Raw genomic sequence first — 20764 nt, 5'->3', positions numbered from 1 at the left:
TTTGGGGTTTAGCCCCACCCACATTCCCTTATTTGGGTTTAGCCCCTCCCACATTCCCTTATTTGGGTTTTAGTCCTGCCCTCATTTCCTTATTTGGGTTTAGCACCTCCCACATGTCCTTATTTGGGTTAAGCCCCTCCCAGATTTCCTTATTTGGGTTTAGCTCCACCCACATGTCCTTATTTGGGTTTAGCCCCTCCCAGATTTCCTTATTTGGGTTTAGCCTGCCCACATGTCCTTATTTGGGTTTAACCCCACCCACATTCCCTTATTTGGGTTTTGCCCTGCCCACATGTCCTTATTTGGGTTAAGCCCCTCCCAGATTTCCTTATTTGGGTTTAGCCCCACCCACATTCCCTTATTTGGGTTTAGCCCTGCCCACATTCCCTTATTTGGGTTTAGCCCTGCCCACATTTCCTTATTTGGGTTTAGCCCCACCCACATTCCCTTATTTGGGTTTAGCCCCACCCACATTCCCTTATTTGGGTTTTGGCCCACCCACATGTCCTTATTTGGGTTTAGCACCTCCCAAATTCCCTTATTTGGGTTTAGCCCCACCCACATTCCCTTATTTGTGTTTAGCCCTGCCCACATTCCCTTATTTGTGTTTTAGCCCTGCCCACATTGCCTATTTGGGTTTTAGCCCCACCCACATTCCCCTTTTTGAGTTTTTCCCCGCCCACATTCCCTTATTTGGGGTTTTAGCCGTGCCCACACACCGGAGGATGGAATAAAACCATTTTAAGGTCATTTCCCACCCAGATCTTTCCATGATTCTCTGATTCAGCCCATCATGGGAAGGTCCTTGCAGCTGCACCTCTGACACACTTCTGGGAAAGCCTCCCTGCCCCTGAGGCTGGGATTCAGTCCTGTTGTTCCAGGCAGGAATTCCTTCTGGAACACGCTCATTTTTGAGCCCTCCCAGCTCCAGCCTCGCTGCTCTGCGTTTAAAAGTCATTTTTAGAATAAAGCCTCCCCTGGGCTGCTCCCTCAGCTGCTGCTCTGTCCCTGGAGCAAGTTTGTGTCACCCTGACAAGGGCGCAGGAATCCAGCATTTCCAGAGCTGCGCGGGGGCGTGAACGGCCCTGGAATCCGGCTCTCTGGTGAGGGGCGAAGGCCAGGGCCCCTGCGCATCAGAAAACAGCCTCTCTCGGCGTCTTGGCCTCGGGCTGAGCTGGGGGATAGCTCGGAGCAGCGCGGTGAGAGACGAATTAGGAGGCGACCACTTGCTGGGGGTAAACTGTCGGTTTATTACAGAAGAACCAACAAGGAGGGGAAACACCCAGCAAATGGCCCCGAACAAGGGGCAGGAGAGGGTTTTAAGGGAAAAGGGGGGAAGAAGGCAGGGAAACCCGGCTATCCAATAGAAATACATATTTGGAGGTACGAAACATAACTGATATACCAAAGTAACCAACTGTTATAAATCATAGGAGGGGCTCCGGGGCTACAGCCAACCATAACTCCCAGAGAAAAGAAAATTCTCGAAACCTGGGAGGAGAAAAGGTGTGATTGACTGAGTCCAAGGAGGAGACACTTTCACTTTATAAGAGAAACCAGGGGAGGAGCAGTTTCATTTCTATAGCAATTTAACTAACAAAGTAACAACAAAAAGTCCTAAAAAAAAAAAAATTTCATACAAAAAAAAAAAACAAACTAACAAACTTAAAAACACACTACAACACAGAGCCTGTCCCTGCTCCCACACCCCAGATTTAGGGTTTTTATTGATTTCACTTCCACCAGACCCAAATCCACAATTCCAGTGTGATTTTTTCCCCCTGCCCTCGGTGGGGAGCAGGGGTTGGGTGCTGGGATGACTCCACCCGTGGTTCCCCCTCTCTCTGCAGGCGTGTTCTTCACCTTCCACACGTTCCACCTGGAGAACGGGCACGATTACCTGCTGATCACGGAGAACTCCAGCTTTGCCCAGCCCCTGCAGCAGCTGACGGGCTCGCGGCTGCCGGCGCCGCTCAGCGCGGGGCTCTTCGGCAACTTCTCGGCCCAGATCCGCCTCATCTCCGACTTCTCCATGTCCTACGAGGGCTTCAACATCACCTTCTCAGGTGACGGCAGCTGCCCGAGCCTTCCCTCCGTGCCTCCCTCCCTTCTGTCCCTTCCTTCTTTTCCTTATTTTCTTTCCCTCCCTCCTCCCTTCTCCTCCTTTCCTCCCTTTCGTTTTCTCTCTTTCCTTTTCCTCCCCCTTTCCTTTTCCTCCCTTCCATTTTTTCCTTCCCCTTTTCCTCCCTTCCCTTTCCTCCCTTCCCCTTCTTTCCTTTCTTTTTCCCCCCTTTCCTTTTCCTCCTTTTACCTTTCCTCCTTCCTCTTTTCCTCCATTTCCTTTTCCTCCCTTCCATTTTTTCCTTCCCCTTTTCCTCCCTTCCCTTTCCTCCCTTCCCCTTCCTCCCTTTCCCTTCTTTCCTTCCTTTTCCCCCCCTTTCCTTTTCCTCCTTTTACCTTTCCTCCTTCCTCCTTTCCTGCTTTCCCTTTCCCTTTCCCTTTCCCTTTCCCTTTCCCTTTCCCTTTCCCTTTCCTTTCCTTTCCTTTCCTTTCCTTTCCTTTCCTTTCCTTTCCTTTCCTTTCCTTTCCTTTCCTTTCCTTTCCTTTCCTTTCCTTTCCTTTCCTTTCCTTTCCTTTCCTTTCCTTTCCTTCCTTCCCTTCCCTTCCCTTCCCTTTCCCTTCCCTTCCCTTCCCTTCCCTTCCCTTCCCTTCCCTTCCCTTCCCTTCCCTTCCCTTCCCTTCCCTTCCCTTCCCTTCCCTTCCCTTCCCTTCCCTTCCCTTCCCTTCCCTTCCCTTCCCTTCCCTTCCCTTCCTTCCCTTCCCTTCCCTTCCCTTCCCCTCCCCTCCCCTCCCCTCCCCCTTCCCCTCTCCCTTCCCCTTCCCCTTCCCCTTTCCCTTTCCCTTTCCCTTTCCCTCCTTCCCCACTTTCCCTCGCCTCTTTTCCACGTTTCTCCCCTTTTCCCCTCTTCCCCTGTTTTTTCTTTTGCTGTGGTACCAGATGGGAGCCCCCTCCTGCTGCACCCAGCAGGGCTCTGATCCAGATTTTCCTGACTCCAGGACTCAGGAGGAGGCTGAGGGAAACAATCCCTGCCCAGAGAAGTTCCAGCAATCCCTTGCTGAGCCGCGCTTGCTCAACCCTCACAGTGATGGTGTCTTTGAGTGGGTGTGCTGATCCAAAATGCAGATTTTTCAAAGGAAATCCAAATTTTTCAAAGGAAATGCTGATTTTTCAGCAGCTGTCTGTCAGGAGGAGCGTGAGGACCTGGAGAGGGACCAAAGAAGGGACGTGTGGCACTGCAGGGCAGCTCATGGCACTGGGGCAGCTCTGCTTGAAGGGCTGGAGGTGTTTGATTGTGTCCTCCAAGTGACTCCCAAGTGCTGCCATTCCAGGGAATGTCAATCTTTGCTGCCTGAGTGCCCCAGAAGCAATTCCCCACAAAAACCAGTGAAGGGCAGGAGCTTTATTGCTGTTCTTGCCTCTGTCCCCGTGTCCTTCCCAGCCCTGAGCTGCCACTCCAGCACCCAGGGAAGGAGAGAAATTCCCATTTTTCCTGTGGAGCTTGGTCTGGCACCCTCCCTGACGGGCAGAGCTGTTGCCATAGATGCAGCTGAAACCTGGTTCCCAGTGCCTTTGTTCCTGGCCTCTGAAGTCAGGGATTTGCATGTGGAAACCAGTCAGAAAATTTCCAATTAACTCCCATTTTGATGAGGGGAAAATGGCTTTTTGCCTTTCAAAAGCTCGCCTCTAATTATAACTCTCATTTTCAGTGTATTTCAAGGTTTCTTTCCTATCTTGAAAAGCAAAACCAGGAGTCAGTTCTATTTTTAGCTCCCTTTACATATATATATGTTAACATACAGGCTTTGGACTTGGAGATTTTGCCAAAAACACCCTCAAAAGAGTTTTCCTTCGGGCTGCTTTGGGGTCAGAGATTTGGGTTTGGCTGTTGGCCAGAATCCTACGTGACCTTTCTTGGAGCAGCAGCTTCAGCGTCCTCCTGCATTCCCTGAGCAGGATCATCCATTTCCAGGATTAGAAAAGGAGAGGCAGCAGAAATCCCACCCGGATCAATCCATCCTCTCTGGGCTGCAGCACAGGGACAGTGACAAATCCCCGTCCCCACTGGTGTCACTGTGACAGGGACTGGGACCTGTTGCCTTTGGAGGTGGTTGGGATGCAGGGGCTGGAGGGGAGTTGTAGGTGGAGGGGGAAATGGGAATCCTCATGGGTTCACTGCAGCTGGATCAAAGCTCAGAGATCCCTTGGATCCTTGTGTCATTTACAGGGAGAACAGAATCCCTGAGCTGTAGGTTGGGGGTGAAATCCAGGTGGATTTTCATGGCTTGGAATCCGCATGGCTTCACTGCGTCTGGATCAAGGCTGCTTTGGATCCTTGTGTCCTCTCCAGGGAGGACAGAACCCAAGTTGTAGGTTGGAGTGAAATCCAGGTGGGTTTTCATGGCTTGGAATCCTCATGGCTTCACTGCAGCCGGATCAAAGCTCAGAGCTCCCTTGGATCCTCCTGTCATTTACAGGGAGGACAGACCCCCCTGAGTTTTAGGTTGGAGTGAAATCCAGGTGGATTTTCATGGTTTGGAATCCTCATGGATTCGCTGCAGCTGGATCAAGGCTCAGAGCTCCTTTAGATCCTTATGTCCTCTCCAGGGAGGTCTGAACCCCTGAGTTTTAGGTTGGAGTGAAATCCAGGTGGATTTTCATAGTTTAGAATCCTCATGGATTCACTGCAGCTGGGTCAAGGCTGCTTTGGATCCTTGTGTCCTCTCCAGGGAGGACAGAACGCCTGAGCTGTAGGTTGGGGGTAAAATCCAGGTGGATTTTCATAGTTAAGAATTATGGATTCACTGCAGCTGGGTCAAGGCTCAGAGCTCCTTTAGATCCTCATGTCCTCTCCAGGGAGGACAGAATCCCTGAGCTGTAGGCTGGGGTTGAAATCCAGGTGGGTTTTCATGGCTTGGAATCCTCATGGATTCACTGCAGCTAAATCAAAGCTCAGAGCTCCCTTGGATCCTCTTGTCATTTACATTCACAACCCCCCTGAGTTTTAGGTTGGAGTGAAATCCAGGTGGATTTTCGTAGCTTAGAATGGTCATGGATTCACTGCAGCTGGATCAAACCTCCTTTGGATCCTTGTGTCCTTTCCAGAGAGGAGAGAACCCCTGAGTTTTATGTTGGGGGTGAAATCCAGGTGGATTTTCATGGTTTGGAATCCTCATGGGTTCACTGCAGCTGGGTCAAAGCTCAGAGATCCCTTGGATCCTTGTGGCATTTACAGGGAGGACAGAATCCCTGAGCTGTAGGCTGGGGGTGAAATCCAGGTGGATTTTCATGGCTTGGAATCCTCATGGATTCACTGCGGCTGGGTCAAGGCTCAGAGCTCCTTTAGATCCTCATGTCCTCTCCAGGGAGGTCTGAACCCCTGAGGTGAAATCCAGGTGGATATTCATAGTTTAGAATCCTCATGGATTCACTGCAGCTGGGTCAAGGCTGCTTTGGATCCTCATGTCCTCTCCAGGGAGGACAAAACGCCTGAGCTGTAGGTTGGGGTGAAATCCAGGTGGATTTTCATAGCTTAGAATTGTCATGGATTCACTGCAGTTGGATCAAACCTCCCTTGGATCCTCGTGTCTTCTCCAGGGAGGACAGAACCCCCGAGTTTTAGGTTGGGGTGAAATCCAGGTGGGTTTTCATGGCCCAAACAGGATTCCATCCTCATGAATTCACTGCAGCTGCATCAAAGCTGCTTTGGATCCTTGTGTCCTCTCCATGAAGGACAGAACCCCTGGGTTTTAGGTTGAAGTGAAATCCAGGTGGATTTTCATAGCTTAGAATCCTCATGGATTCACTGCAGCTGTATCAAAGCTCAGCGCTCCCTTGGACCCTCATCTCCTCTCCGTGGAGTGTAGTAAACCCCTCAGGTTTAGCCAGGGCCCCTTGGAGAATAGAATGCTGACACAGCGGCAAAGAAGTTTCCTGTCTCCAGGGACATCCGCCTTGTACCTTATCCCTATAGCCATGTAAGGCAATATTGTGTTAACCCTACCATTGGTCACTTATGGTCACTCTAACACCTTTGCCATTGGTCAGGATTGGATCCAGGCCAAGGGTATAAAAGTAGCATACTGTACCCCTACTAACTGGGAAGGAGAAGAGCTGAGACCCTTCACGGACCCTACAATAAAGCCATACAGGTGGAACAGCCAGCGTCTTCTGCTTCTCCTCTCTCTGCCGTCTGCTGGAGCCTTAGGCCAAGGGAAAAGCTACCTAGCAAGCAAAGCTGAAATCACAAGAGCTGCCTGATCACTAAGAGCTGAATATTCCCTGCTTGCTAGGGGCTGACCCGCGGCCTTGGTCTGAGAGCGAGCTGGCTTCTGGCACCCAGTGCCCTTGGGGACTGAGCTCTGGAGCTGGAACAGCTTGCATAGGATAAGACCAAGCAAGGCTCATTTAGTGGAGGACAGAACCCACCTCCCATCCCACAACCCCCATTTTTCCCCTGCAGAATACGACCTGGAGCCGTGTGACGAGCCCGAGGTGCCGGCCTACAGCATCAGGAAGGGGCTGCAGTTCGGGGTGGGGGACGTGCTGAGCTTCTCGTGCTTCCCCGGGTACCGGCTGGAGGGCGCGGCGCGCATCACCTGCCTGGGCGGGCGGCGGCGAGTGTGGAGTGCGCCTCTGCCAAGGTGTGTTGGTAGGTGGTCATGTGCTTTCATTTTGCTTGGCTGGCCCCGCTGTGCTGCACTCCTGAGGTGGGCAGGGATGGATGGGAGCGGCCCTGGGGTGGATGGGAGCAGCCCTGGGGTGGGTGATGTCCCTGGGATGGGCGATACCTCCTGGGGATGGATGGGTGACATTCCCCAGGATGGATGGGAGCACCCCTGCGGTGGGTGACATTCCTGGGATGAAGGAGTGACATTCCCCAGGATGGTTGGGAGCACCCCTAGAATGGGTGACATCCTCCAGGGTGGATAGGAGACATTCCTGGGATGGATGGGAGACATTCCTGGGATGGGTTAGTGACATGCCCTGGGATGGATGGGTGACATTTCTGAGATGAGTGACATCTCTGGGATGGATGGGAGCACCCCTAGGATGGGTGACATCCCTGGGATGAAGGAGTGACGTCCCCCAGGATGGTTGGGAGCACCCCTAGGATGGGTGACATCCTCCAGGGTGGATGGGTGACATTCCTGGGATGGATTGGTGACATGCCCTGGGATGGATGGGAGACATTCCTGGGATGGGTTAGTGACATGCCCTGGGATGGATGGGAGCACCCCTGGGATGGAGGGGTGACATCCCTTGGGATGGGTGACATGCCTTGGGATGGATGAGTGACATTCCTGGGATGGGGGGATAATATCCCCTGGGATGGATGGGAACACCCCTGGGATGGGTGGCATCCTTCAAAATGGGTGGGAGCAGCCCTGGGATGAGTGACATCCCCTGAGATGGATGGGTGACATTTCTGAGATGAGTGACATCTCTGGGATGGATGGGAGCAGCTCTGGGATGGGTGACATCCCCCAGGATGGATGGGTGACATCCCCTGGGATGGTTGGGAGCATCCCTGGGATGGATGGGAGCTGGGATGGGTGACATCCCCTGGGATGGAGGGGTGACATCCCCCAGGGTAGATGGGAGCACCCCTGGGATTGGTGACATACTCCAAGATGGATGGGTGACATCCCCTGGATGAGTGACATCCCTCAGGGTGGATGGCAGCACCTCTGGGATGGGTGACACCCCCCAGGATGGATGGGAGCACCCCTGGGGTGTGTGACATCCCCTGGGATGGATGGGTGACACCCCCAGGATGGATGGGGACATCCCCTGAGATGGTTGGGAGCATCCCTGGGATGGATGGGAGCTGGGATGGGTGACATCCCCTGGGATGGATGGGTGACACCCCCCAGGATGGATGGGGACATCCCCTGAGATGGTTGGGAGCATCCCTGGGATGGATGGGAGCACCCCTAGGATGGGTGACATCCCCTGGGATGGATGGGTGACACCCCCAGGATGGATGGGAGCACCCCTGGGGTATGTGACATCCCCTGGGATGGATGGGTGACACCCCCAGGATGGATGGGAGCACCCCTGGGGTGTGTGACATCCCCTGGGATGGATGGGTGACACCCCCAGGATGGATGGGGACATCCCCTGAGATGGTTGGGAGCATCCCTGGGATGGATGGGAGCTGGGATGGGTGACATCCCCTGGGATGGATGGGTGACACCCCCAGGATGGATGGGAGCACCCCTGGGGTGTGTGACATCCCCTGGGATGGATGGGTGACAGGGTGGGACCAATCCAGAGCAGGGATGGGGGAGATGCTCCAGGCCTTGGCAAAAAGATGTCACTCTTATTTTTTGGTGTAGAAATTCAGTAGAAAATCGTTCCCAGCTCTGCTCACCCAGAGCCTGAGGGATTCCTCCAGACCACCCAGGGCAGGGCTCTCACTGGTGGCCAGACCTGCTCAGGAGATTGTCCTGAGCTCTGGGTGACCCTTGAGGGAGAATTTCAGCAGCAAATCTCCCCAGCAGAGCCAGCTGTGCTGCTGAATTTCCAGCTCTGGGGCCTCATCCTGCTGGGACAGGCAGGAATAACAATCAGGCTGCAGATAAAGCTCATCAGGGGAATGAAAATCAAACTAAAAAATCATTTCCAGAGCTTTGAACTGGAGCCTCAGACAGCAGCACTGAGTGGACAACCCTGGCTGCTGTTCCTGGCTCAGAATGAACAGCTTGGCTTGATCAGAGCAGGGCAAACTCAGGGCTGATGGCCCAGAGCTCTGTGGCAGGGTGACAGCTCTGTCACAATGTCCCCAGTGCTGCTCAGATCTGCCTGGATAGGGATGGAAGAGGGAGACTGACTCATTAAGATCACAGGAGGTTTAATTGCTTCTCCAGACACTCTGCATTCAGCTCCTGTCCTAGAGATGGTCTGGGGAGGGCTCAGAGTGGTTTTTGTTCCTTTGTCCAAGCCCTGGGGCCAGAACAGCTCCCTGAGATGTCCCCAGCATTGTCCCTGGGGAATCTGTGCCAAAATCCAGCTTTTCATCCCTGGCAAGAGCAGAGGACAGAGAGTCTCCTCCCGAGAGCCTCCTCTGGGTGCATCTGCTGCTTAGCCCTTCCCTGGAGGAGCAGCAGAGCCAGGAGCTGCCCTGGGATGGTTCCCTCACCTGGGATGGTTCCCTCATCATCCAGGAGCTGTTCTGGGGTGGTTCCCTGCCCTGGGATGGTTCCCTCAGCTCCAGGAGCTGCCCTGGGATGGTTCCCTCACCTGGGATGGTTCCCTCAGCTCCAGGAGCTTCCCTGGGATCGTTCCCTCACCTGGGATGGTTCCCTCATCATCCAGGAGCTGTTCTGGGGTGGTTCCCTCAGTTGGGATGGTTCCCTCAGCTCCAGAAGCTGCCCTGGGATGGTTCCCTCACCTGGGATGGTTCCCTCATCTTCAGGAGCTGCCCTGGGATCGTTCCCTCACCTGGGATGGTTCCCTCAGCTCCAGAAGCTGCCCTGGGATCGTTCCCTCACCTGGGATGGTTCCCTCAGCTCCAGAGCTGCCCTGGGATGGTTCCCTGCCCTGGGATGGTTCCTTGAGCTCCAGAAGCTGCCCTGGGGTGGTTCCCTCACTTGGGATGGTTCCCTCATCTTCAGGAGCTGTTCTGGGGTGGTTCCCTCAGTTGGGATGGTTCCCTCAGCTCCAGGAGCTTCCCTGGGATGGTTCCCTCATCTTCAGGAGCTTCCCTGGGATGGTTCCCTCAAACCCGGCATGGTTCCCTCACCTGGGATGGTTCCCTAATCATTGCAGGAGCTGTTCTGGGGTCGTTCCCTCAGCTGGGATGGTCCCTCAGCTCCAGGAACTGTTCTGGGATGGTTCCCTCACTTGGGATGGTTCCCTCACTTGGGATGGTTCCCTCATCATCCAGAAGCTGCCCTGGGATGGTTCCCTCACTTGGGATGGTTCTTTCAGTTCCAGGAGCTGCCCTGGGATGGTTCCCTCACCTGGGATGGTTCCCTCATCATCCAGAAGCTGCCCTGGGATGGTTCCCTCACTTGGGATGGTTCCCTCATCTTCAGGAGCTGCTCTGGGATGGTTCCCTCACTTGGGATGGTTCCCTCATCATGCAGGAGCTGTTCTGGGATGGTTCCCTGACCTGGGATGGTTCCCTCATCATCCAGGAGCTGTTCTGGGATGGTTCCCTCAGTTGGGATGGTTCCCTCAGCTCCAGGAGCTGCCCTGGGATGGTTCCCTGCCCTGGGATGGTTCCCTCAGCTCCAGAAGGTGCCCTGGGATGGTTCCCTCACCTGGGATGGTTCCTTGATCTCAGACGCTGCCCTGGGATGGTTCCCTCAGTTGGGATTGTTTCCTCATCATCCAGGAGCTGTTCTGGGGTGGTTCCCTCACCTGGGGATGGTTCCTCAGTTGGGATGGTTCCCTCACCTGGGATGGTTCCCTCATCATCCAGGAGCTGTTCTGGGATGGTTTCCCTCAGCTCCAGAAGCTGCCCTGGGATGGTTCCTCCCCTCACCTGGGATGGTTCCCTCAGCTCCAGGAGCTGTTCTGGGGTGGTTCCCTCACTTGGGATGGTTCTTTCAGTTCCAGGAGCTGTTCTGGGGTGGTTCCCTCACCTGGGGATGGTTCCTTGAGCTCCAGAAGCTGCCCTGGGATGGTTCCCTCACCTGGGATGGTTCCCTCATCTCCAGGAGCTGCCCTGGGATGGTTCCCTCACCTGGGATGGTTCCCTCATCATCCAGGAGCTGTTCTGGGGTGGTTCCCTCACCTGGGATGGTTCCCTCAGCTCCAGGAGCTTCCCTGGGATGGTTCCCTCACTTGGGATGGTTCCCTCATCATCCAGAAGCTGCCCTGGGATGGTTCCCTCCCTGGGATGGTTCCTTGAGCTCCAGAAGCTGCCCTGGGATGGTTCCCTCACCTGGGGATGGTTCCCTCATCATCCAGGAGCTGTTCTGGGGTGGTTCCCTCAGTTGGAATGGTTCCCTCATCCAGGAGTTCCCTGGGGTGGTTCCCTCATCTTCAGGAGCTGCCTGATGGTCCTCACCTGGGATGGTTCCCTCACCTGGGATGGTTCCCTCAGCTCCAGGAGCTGCCCTGGGATGGTTCCCTCACCTGGGATGGTTCCCTCAGCTCCAGAATCTGTGAGGACTCAGGGACACGAGGTTGATCCCAAAAACTGCTCTCAGGGGAACTTTTGGAGTGCCCGTCCCCAGGCCTGCGTGCAGAGCCCCAGAGGAGCAGGCAGCCAGTGTTTGACAGCAGAAAATCCTGCAGGGTAAACAGGCTGGGAAAACAGTGAGTCACGGCTGGCTCGTGTGGGAGCTCGGCAGGAGGAACAGAAAATCCTCAGCGAGGGGTTGTTCTGAGCAGATCCACACAAATTCATACAGATTCATACAGATCTACATCCATTTCCCACAGATTTTCTGCAGATCCACGCAGATGTCACAGAGACTCACACAGATTTATATTTGCACAGATTACTCACAGATGCCCCCCCAAATTCTCACAGATTTCATAGAGATCCACACAGATTTTACAGAGATTCACACAGATTCCCCACAGATCACCCCAAATTCCCAGATTCCCCACAGATCCACACAGATTCCCCCAAATTCCCTCCAAATTCCCACAGATTTCCCACAGATCCACACATATTTCACAGAGCTTCACACAGATTTACATTTACACAGATTCCCCACAAATCCCCCACAGATTCCCCCAAATTCCCACAGATTTCACAAAGTTTCACACAGATTTACATTTACACAGATCCCCCGCAAATTCCCTCCAAATTCCCACAGATTTCCCACAGATCCACATACATTTCACAGAGATTGACACAGATCTATATTTACACAGATTCCCCCCAGATTTACATTTACCCAGATTCTGAAGGAGGAGAGAAGCCTGGCTAGGAAAATTTGATGGGAAAGGGGACAGTCTGCAGGTTGTAGTGACCAACAACAGGTTGTAGTGAATAACAACAGATTGTAATGAGTAACAAGAAGTTGTAGTGAATAACTAGAGATTGTAGTGAATAACGACAGGTTGTAGTGAATAACGAAAGGTTTGTAGTGAGTAACAAGAGGTTGTAGTGAATACTAATGGGTTGTAGTGAATAACAAGAGGTTGTAGTGAACACCAACAGGTTTTAGTAAGTAACAAGAGGTTGTAGTGAATACCAGCAGGTTGTAGTGAGTAACAAGAGGTTGTAGTGAATACCAAGAGGTTGTATTGAATACCAACAGGTTGTAGTGAGTAACAAGAGGTTGTAGTGAATATCAGCAGGTTGTAGTGAGTAACAAGAGGTTGTAGTGAATACCAACAGGTTGTGGTGAGTAACAGCAGGTTGTAGTGAATCCCAACAGGTTGTAGTGAATACTAACAGGTTGTAGTGAGTAACAAGAGGTTGTAGAGAATACCAAGAGGTTGTATTGAATACCAGCAGGTTGTAGTGAATACCAACAGGTTGTATTGAATACCAGCAGGTTGTAGTGAATACCAAGAGGTTGTAGTGAATACCAACAGGTTGTAGTGAGTAACAAGAGGTTGTAGTGAATACCAACAGGTTGTAGTGAGTAACAAGAGGTTGTAGTGAATACCAGCAGGTTGTAGTGAGTAACAAGAGGTTGTAGTGAATACCAACAGGTTGTAGTGAATACTAACAGGTTGTAGTGAGTAACAAGAGGTTGTAGTGAATACCAAGAGGTTGTATTGAATACCAGCAGGTTGTAGTGAGTAACAAGAGGTTGTAGTGAATACCAACAGGTTGTAGTGAATACCAGCAGGTTGTAGTGAGTAACAAGAGGTTGTAGTGAATACCAGCAGGTTGTAGTGAGTAACAAGAGGTTGTAGTGAATACCAACAGGTTGTAGTGAATACTAACAGGTTGTAGTGAATACCAGCAGGTTGTAGAGATATGGCTGTGGTAAATACCAACAGGTTGTAGTGAATACTAACAGGTTGTAGTGAATACCAGCAGGTTGTAGAGATATGGCTGTGGTAAATACCAACAGGTTGTAGTGAACACCAACAGGGAGGAGCCCTCTCCTTGCTGCTGCAGGAGGGGCTGAGCAGCTGTGGCCTTCGGAGGCGCCTCGTGCGTGCGTGCTGTGGCCAGCAGACGCGTGGGGTCACTGGGATGTGCCTTTGTGTCTCGCTGCAGCTGAGTGTGGCTCCTCGGTGACGGGCACCCAGGGCGTGCTGCTGTCCCCCAACTACCCCCTGAACTACAACAACAACCACGAGTGCATCTACTCCATCCAGAGCCAGCCTGGCAAGGGCATCCAGCTGAAAGCCAGGACCTTCGAGCTGGAGGCAGGAGATGTCCTCAAGGTAATTCTGGCTTGGGCGGGGGAGAGCGACATCTCTAAATGCTCTAAAATTCTCATGGGATTAGGTGGGAGTGACCTCTGTGTCATCCCAATGCCATGGAATGATTGCCATAGCAGTTTGGAAAATCTCATTTCCACCAGATCAGCTAAACCTCAGCTCTCACCTGTGGAATTGCACAGGAAAAATTCCTCATCCATCAGAAAGGCTCTAAAATTCTCATGGGATTAGGTAGGAGTGACCTGTGTCATCCCAGTGCCATGGAATGATTGCCATGGCAGTTTGGAAGCCCAAATTTCTCCCAGACCAGCTAAACCTCAGCTCTCACCTGTGGAATTGCACAGGAAAAATTCCTCATCCACCAGAAGGGCTCTAAAATTTTGGTGGGATTAGGTGGGAGTGACCTCTGTGTCATCCCAATGCCATGGAATGATTGCCATGGCAGTTTGGGAGCCAAGATTTCCCCCAGACCAGCTAAACCTCAGCTCTCACATGTGAGTTTGCACAGGAAAAATTCCTCATCCACCAGAAAGGCTCTAAAATTTTGGTGGGATTAGGTAGGAGTGACCTGTGTCATCCCAATGCCATGGAGGGATCCATGGTAGTTTGGAAGCCCAAATTTCTCCCAGACCAGCTAAACCTCAGCTCTCACCTGTGGGATTGCACAGGAAAAATTCCTCATCCATCAAAAAGACTCTAAAATTTTGGTGGGATTAGGTGGGAGTGACCTCTGTGTCATCCCAATGCCATGGAGGGATTCCATGGTAGTTTGGAAGCCCAAATTTCTCCCAGACCAGCTAAACCTCAGCTCTCACCTGTGGAATTGCATAGGAAAAACTCCCCATCCACCAGAAAGGCTCTAAAATTTTGGTGGGATTAGGTGGGATGACCTCTGTGTCATCCCAATGCCATGGAATGATTGCCATGGCAGTTTGGAAGGTCTCATTTCCACCAGATCAGCTAAGCCTCAGCTCTCACCTGTGGAATTGCACAGGAAAAATTCCTCATCCATCAAAAAGACTCTAAAATTCTCATGGGATTAGGTAGGAGTGACCTGTGTCACCCCAATGCCATGGAGGGATTCCATGGTAGTTTGGAAGCCCAAATTTCTCCCAGACCAGCTAAACCTCAGCTCTCACCTGTGGAATTGCACAGGAAAAATTCCTCATCCACCAGAAAGGCTCTAAAATTCTCAAGGGATTAGGTAGGAGTGACCTCTGTGTCATCCCAATGCCATGGAATGATTGCCATAGCAGTTTGGAAGCTCAAATTTCTCCCAGACCAGCTAAACCTCAGCTCTCACATGTGAGATTGCACAGGAAAAATTCCTCATCCACCAGAAAGGCTCTAAAATTTTGGTGGGAGTAGGTGGGAGTGACCTCTGTGTCATCTCAGTGCCATGGAATGATTGCCATGGCAGTTTGGGAGCCAAGATTTCCCCCAGACCAGCTAAACCTCAGCTCTCACATGTGAGTTTGCACAGGAAAAATTCCTCATCCACCAGAAAGGCTCTAAAATTCTCAAGGGATTAGGTAGGAGTGACCTCTGTGTCATCCCAATGCCATGGAATGATTGCCATGGCAGTTTGGAAGCCCAAATTTCTCCCAGACCAGCTAAACCTCAGCTCTCACCTGTGGAATTGCACAGGAAAAATTCCTCATCCACCAGAAAGGCTCTAAAATTTTGGTGGGATTAGGTGGGATGACCTCTGTGTCATCTCAGGGCCATGGAGTGATTGCCATGGCAGTTTGGAAAGTCACATTTCCACCAGACCAGCTAAACCTCAGCTCTCACCTGTGGAATTGCACAGGAAAAACTCCCCATCCACCAGAAAGGCTCTAAAATTCTCATGGGATTAGGTAGGAGTGACCTGTGTCATCCCAGTGCCATGGAATGATTGCCATGGCAGTTTGGAAGCCCAAATTTCTCCCAGACCAGCTAAACCTCAGCTCTCACCTGTGGGTTTGCACAGGAAAAACTCCTCATCCACCAGAAAGGCTCTAAAATTCTCAAGGGATTAGGTAGGAGTGACCTGTGTCATCCCAATGCCATGGAGGGATTCCATGGTAGTTTGGAAGCCCAAATTTCTCCCAGACCAGCTAAACCTCAGCTCTCACCTGTGGAATTGCACAGGAAAAATTCCTCATCCATCAAAAAGACTCTAAAATTTTGGTGGGAGTGACCTCTGTGTCATCCCAGTGATTCCCATGGCAGTTTGGAAGCCCAGATTTCCCCCATACCAGCTAAACTTCAGCTCCCACCTCTGGAATTGCCCAGGAAAAACTCCTCATCCATCAGAATAGTGAGGGTTTGAGCATTATTTCAGTGCTTTGAAGAATCAAGGCTGGTTTGTCCCAAAAAAAGGGGCTGATTGAAATGCAGAACTCCAGACTCTTCTGAGATTATTCAAGCTCCAGGACTCTGTGGAGAAGGAGACAAATCCAGGCTGAGTTATTTTTTATTAACCAAAGGAATGGTTTTGAAGGAGGCATTAATATTGCAAGGATGTGCTGAGCCATCTTCCCAGGAATCCTCTGTCCTCATTGAAGTGTCACACTCCAGGAGAGGCGTAATCCACGTTTCCAGCTCACAAATGACTGGAAAGGGAGAAAGATTTCCTGTTAATGCAAGGAATGTACTCCTTGTCAGAGGAATTACATTTTCTCAGCAGGTTTGTCATCAGCTGCTCATCTGAGGAAAGTTCCTATCGATCTCCACTGGTGAGGAGCTGCTCTTGGTCCTCACAAATGGGAAAAAAAAAACAACCCATTTGTGTTTTTCTTAAATCAAGGCTCATCTCTGAGTCAGTCTGGGGGAAAAATGTGGGTTTTTTAGCAGCTGCTCCTTGGGAAAGAGAACTGAGGAAATGCAGCCCAGTGTGCAGAGTAAATCAGGGCTGAGGAGGAGAGTGCAGATGCTCCAGGGTGGAAATGCTGCTCCTCGGGTGGGCAGCACTGTGGAGTTCCATCAAATCAGACTTTTAGGTGAGATCTTTAGCTCACATTGCCTAAAGAATTTGTCCCTGTTTGCACTTGTGGATCCAGGAACCACTCCTGGATCACCTGTGGGACAAATCCTGGAGGGTTGGAGTTGCTTTTCCAGCCTGAAGCTGGAATTCACAGTGGGGTTGGTTCTTTCCTTCCCTTTTCCCTCCAATACCCAGGATCAGCTCAGTGCCAGGAGAAAATTCCTTGATTTGAGGTGACCCCAAATCAGGGCATTTATCAGGAGCTGCTGGCTCTTCCCAAAAAAAATCCCCAAAGGACAAACCCAGGGTGTTGCTGTGAGCAGAGCAGGGACAAGGTGGGATGAATTCCTCATCATTTCTGTGTTTTAGAGCTCAGTGAAACTGCAGAGAAATCCTGGAATGGTTTGGGTGGGAAGGGACCTTAAGGAAATCCTGGAATGGTTTGGGTGGGAAGGGACCTTAAGGAAATCCTGGAATGGTTTGGGTGGGAAGGGAACTTAAGGAAATCCTGGAATGGTTTGGGTGGGAAGGGACCTTAAGGAAATCCTGGAATGGGAAGGGACCTTAAGGAAATCCTGGAATGGTTTGGGGTGGGAAGGGACCTTAAGGAAATCCTGGAATGGTTTGGGTGGGAAGGGACCTTAAGGAAATCCTGGAATGGTTTGGGGTGGGAAGGGACCTTAAGGAAATCCTGGAATGGTTTGGGTGGGAAGGGACCTTAAGGAAATCCTGGAATGGTTTGGGTGGGAAGGGACCTTAAGGAAATCCTGGAATGGGAAGGAACCTTAAGGAAATCCTGGAATGGTTTGGGTGGGAAGGGACCTTAAGGAAATCCTGGAATGGTTGGGGTGGGAAGGGACGTTAAGGAAATCCTGGAATGGTTTGGGGTGGGAAGGAACCTTAAGGAAATCCTGGAATGGTTGGGGTGGGAAGGGATCTTAAGGAAATCCTGGAATGATTGGGGTGGGAAGTGACCTTAAGGAAATCTTGGAATGGTTTGGGTGGGAAGGGACCTTAAGGAAATCCTGGAATGGTTTGGGTGGGAAGGGACCTTAAGGAAATCCTGGAATGGTTTGGGTGGGAAGGGACCTTAAGGAAATCCTGGAATGGTTTGGGTGGGAAGGGACCTTAAGGAAATCCTGGAAGTTTGGGTGGGAAGGAACCTTAAGGAAATCCTGGAATGGGAAGGGACCTTAAGGAAATCCTGGAATTGTTTGGGTGGGAAGGGACCTTAAGGAAATCCTGGAATGGTTTGGGTGGGAAGGGAACTTAAGGAAATCCTGGAATGGTTGGGGTGGGAAAGGACCTTAAGGAAATCCTGGAATGGTTTGGGTGGGAAGGAACCTTAAGGAAATCCTGGAATGGTTTGGGGTGGGAAGGGACCTTAAGGAAATCCTGGAATGGTTGGGGTGGGAAGGGACCTTAAGGAAATCCTGGAATGGTTGGAGTGGGAAGGGACCTTAAGGAAATCCTGGAATGGTTTGGGGTGGGAAGGAACCTTAAGGAAATCCTGGAATGGTTTGGGTGGGAAGGGAACTTAAGGAAATCCTGGAATGGTTGGGGTGGGAAGGGACCTTAAGGAAATCCTGGAATGGTTTGGGTGGGAAGGAACCTTAAGGAAATCCTGGAATGGTTTGGGTGGGAAGGGACCTTAAGGATCATCCATGGGCAGGGACACCTTCCACTGTCCCAGGTTGTTCCAAGCCCCATCCAGCCTGGCCTTGGAGACTCGCAGGGATGCAGGGGCAGCCGGAGCCCCTCTGGGCAGTGATGGTTTGATCCCAGGAATGGCTTTTCCAGGCTGGATTTCTCGTTCCCCCCCAGGTCTACGATGGCACCAACAGCTCTGCCCGGCTGCTGGGCACCTTCAGCCGCTCGGAGCTGCTGGGCACCAGCATCAACAGCACCTCGAGCTCCATGTGGCTGGAGTTCATCACTGACACTGCCAACACCAGCAAGGGCTTCGAGCTGCAGTTCTCCAGTGAGTTCCAATCCCACAGGTCAAGGTGTATTTTTGTGGTTTTGTGTTGAACATGAGCAAAACCCTTTCTGGAGTGATTTTGTACCCAAAGTGGAGTTGGAGTGTGGGAGAGCACAGAATCCCAGGATTACTGAGGGTGGGAAAGCCCACCAAGCCCACCCAGTCCAAGCTGTGCCTGATCCTCACCTTGTCTCTGAGTGCCACCTGCAGCCGTTCCTTGGACACCTCCAGGGATGGGCATTCCAAACCTCCTTCCAACCCTTTCCCTGCAGAAATTCCTGCTGCTATCCAACCTGACCTCCCCTGGCTGTTGCCTTCTGATACAAGGCAGGCGGCCTGGTTTCAGGAAGCAGCACGGCGACCCCCTTCCCCAGGGCCGCTCGGGCCTAAGAAACACACGGACACCAATATGGTGGAGGATCAAAGGCCTTTATTCTCTCTTCCCGTGGGGTTTTATAGTCTAAGGGGCTTCTACGTCAGGTGAGGGTCTGTCCTTACCATCTATGGTTAGTAGGGGATGGAAAGTTACCTGGGCAAGTGGAAAATTACCGGAATCCGGTTCAGGGGGCTGCATTCCTATGTTAATTTTCTTATCTAAGGGGACAGGGGCCCTGTCTTCCCGTAACATCACGAGATCTTCCGAACGCCAGGCCCTATCTGCTACACCTGGCACAGCTCAAGGCTGTTTCCTCTTCTCCTGTCCCTGTTCCCTGATCAAACCTTTCCTGTCGAGCCTGTAGCAATCCTGAAATTCATATCAAAACTCCAGCATTAATTAAAACCCCTCTAATTTCCAACATGGCCCCTTTGGTCCCCAACAAATCACTGTAAGAAGAAAACCCCACCATGGCTTTGTGTGAGACCCTCCTGGCTGTGAAATCCCTGCTGCCAACAGCTGCCCTTGCTCCCTGTGCAGGTTTTGAGCTCATCAAGTGCGAGGACCCCGGCGTGCCCCAGTTTGGGTACAAGGTGCACGACGAGGGACACTTTGCTGGCAGCTCAGTGTCCTTCAGCTGTGACCCTGGCTACACGCTGAGAGGCACCAGGGTGCTGGTGTGCCTGACTGGGGAGAGGAGAGCCTGGGACCAGCCCCTGCCGACCTGTGTGGGTGAGACACCTTCTCTTCCTTCTCCTTATTCTCCTTCTCCTTATTCTCCTTTTCCTTATTATCCTTATTCTTCTCCTTCTCCTTATTGTTCTCCTTCTCTTTATTCTCCTTCTTCTCCTCCTTCTCCTTATTCTCCTCCTTCTCCTTATTCTCCATATTCTTCTCCTTCTCCTTATTCTCCTTATTCTTCTCCTTCTCCTTATTCTTCTCCTTCTTCTTCTCCTTCTCCTTATTCTTCTCCTTCTCTTCATTCTCCTCCTCCTTCTCCTCCTCCTTCTTTTCCTCCCTCTTCTTCTCCTCCTTCTCCTTCTCCTTCTCCTTCTCCTTCTCCTTCTCCTTCTCCTTCTCCTTCTCCTTCTCCTTCTCCTTCTCCTTCTCCTTCTCCTTCTCCTTCTCCTTCTCCTTCTCCTTCTCCTTCTCCTTCTCCTCCTCCTCCTCCTTCTCCTCCTCCTCCTCCTCCTCCTCCTCCTCCTTCTCCAGGAGAGATTTCCTGGGATCCCACACCCTGAACATCCTTGGTCCCTGCTTTGCTGATCCACTGCCATGAACTCTGCTGTTAATTGTATCTGCACTAATTGAGTTGTGTGTGGTGAGGGTCCTCAAGATGGAGACACCTCCAGCTCCTCCAGCACTCTCCAGACTGAGATTTCCTTGGATCCCACACCTGGAACACCCTTGGTCCCACACCCTACCCTACAGAAATGGTCCTACCCTGACCATTTTTTGTCCCAGCTTTGCTGATCCATTGACATTAACTCTGCTATTAATTACTCCCATCTACAGTAATTAAGTTGTGGTGAGGATCCTCTGTGAGGCATCTTGAGATGGAGGCACCTCCTGCTCCTCCAAAACCTCCATGAAATTATTTCCTTGTGGATTCCATGAAATTATTTCCTTGTGGATTCCATGAAATTATTTCCTTGTGAATTCCATGCCCTGACCACGCTTTGCTGACCCATTGACATTAACTCTGCTGTTAATTGCATCTGCACTAATTAAGTTGTCTGTGGTGAGGGTCCTTGAGATGGGAAAACTTCCTGGAAGTGTTTTCCTTGGATCCCACTCCCTGGCCACCTTCTGCCCCTGCTTTGCTCATCCATGTGACATTAACTCTCCTATTAATTGCATCTGCACTAATTAATACGTGGTGAGGCTGCTCTGTGAGGCATCTCGAGATGGAGACACCTCCTGCACCTCCAGGAAATTGGATTCCCCACCCTGACCACCCTTTGCTGATCCATGGACATTAACTCTGCCGTTAATTGCCCATCTGCACTAATTAATGTGGCGAGGCTCCTGTATGAGACAGAGAGCACCTGAAGCAGCTCTAACATG

General features: G+C 51.6%; 1 protein-coding gene across 2 annotated transcripts in view; it reads left to right on the top strand.

Annotated features, from left to right (window-relative positions):
• Nucleotides 1-20764, top strand: part of CSMD2 (CUB and Sushi multiple domains 2) — a 347705-nt gene that overhangs the window by 234896 nt on the left and 92045 nt on the right. For both annotated transcript variants that reach the window (XM_064731593.1, XM_064731594.1), the window contains 5 exons: nt 1851-2066; nt 6522-6710; nt 13206-13375; nt 18165-18321; nt 19238-19429. In XM_064731593.1, coding sequence (XP_064587663.1) covers nt 1851-2066; nt 6522-6710; nt 13206-13375; nt 18165-18321; nt 19238-19429 — 924 coding nt within the window. The remainder of the gene's footprint in view (nt 1-1850; nt 2067-6521; nt 6711-13205; nt 13376-18164; nt 18322-19237; nt 19430-20764) is intronic.

Source organism: Zonotrichia leucophrys, chromosome 23, assembly GCF_028769735.1.
Source record: "Zonotrichia leucophrys gambelii isolate GWCS_2022_RI chromosome 23, RI_Zleu_2.0, whole genome shotgun sequence".
Lineage (NCBI taxonomy): Eukaryota > Metazoa > Chordata > Aves > Passeriformes > Passerellidae > Zonotrichia > Zonotrichia leucophrys.
Note: the sequence above shows the minus strand (reverse complement) of the source record. Positions and strands in the feature narration are given on the sequence as shown.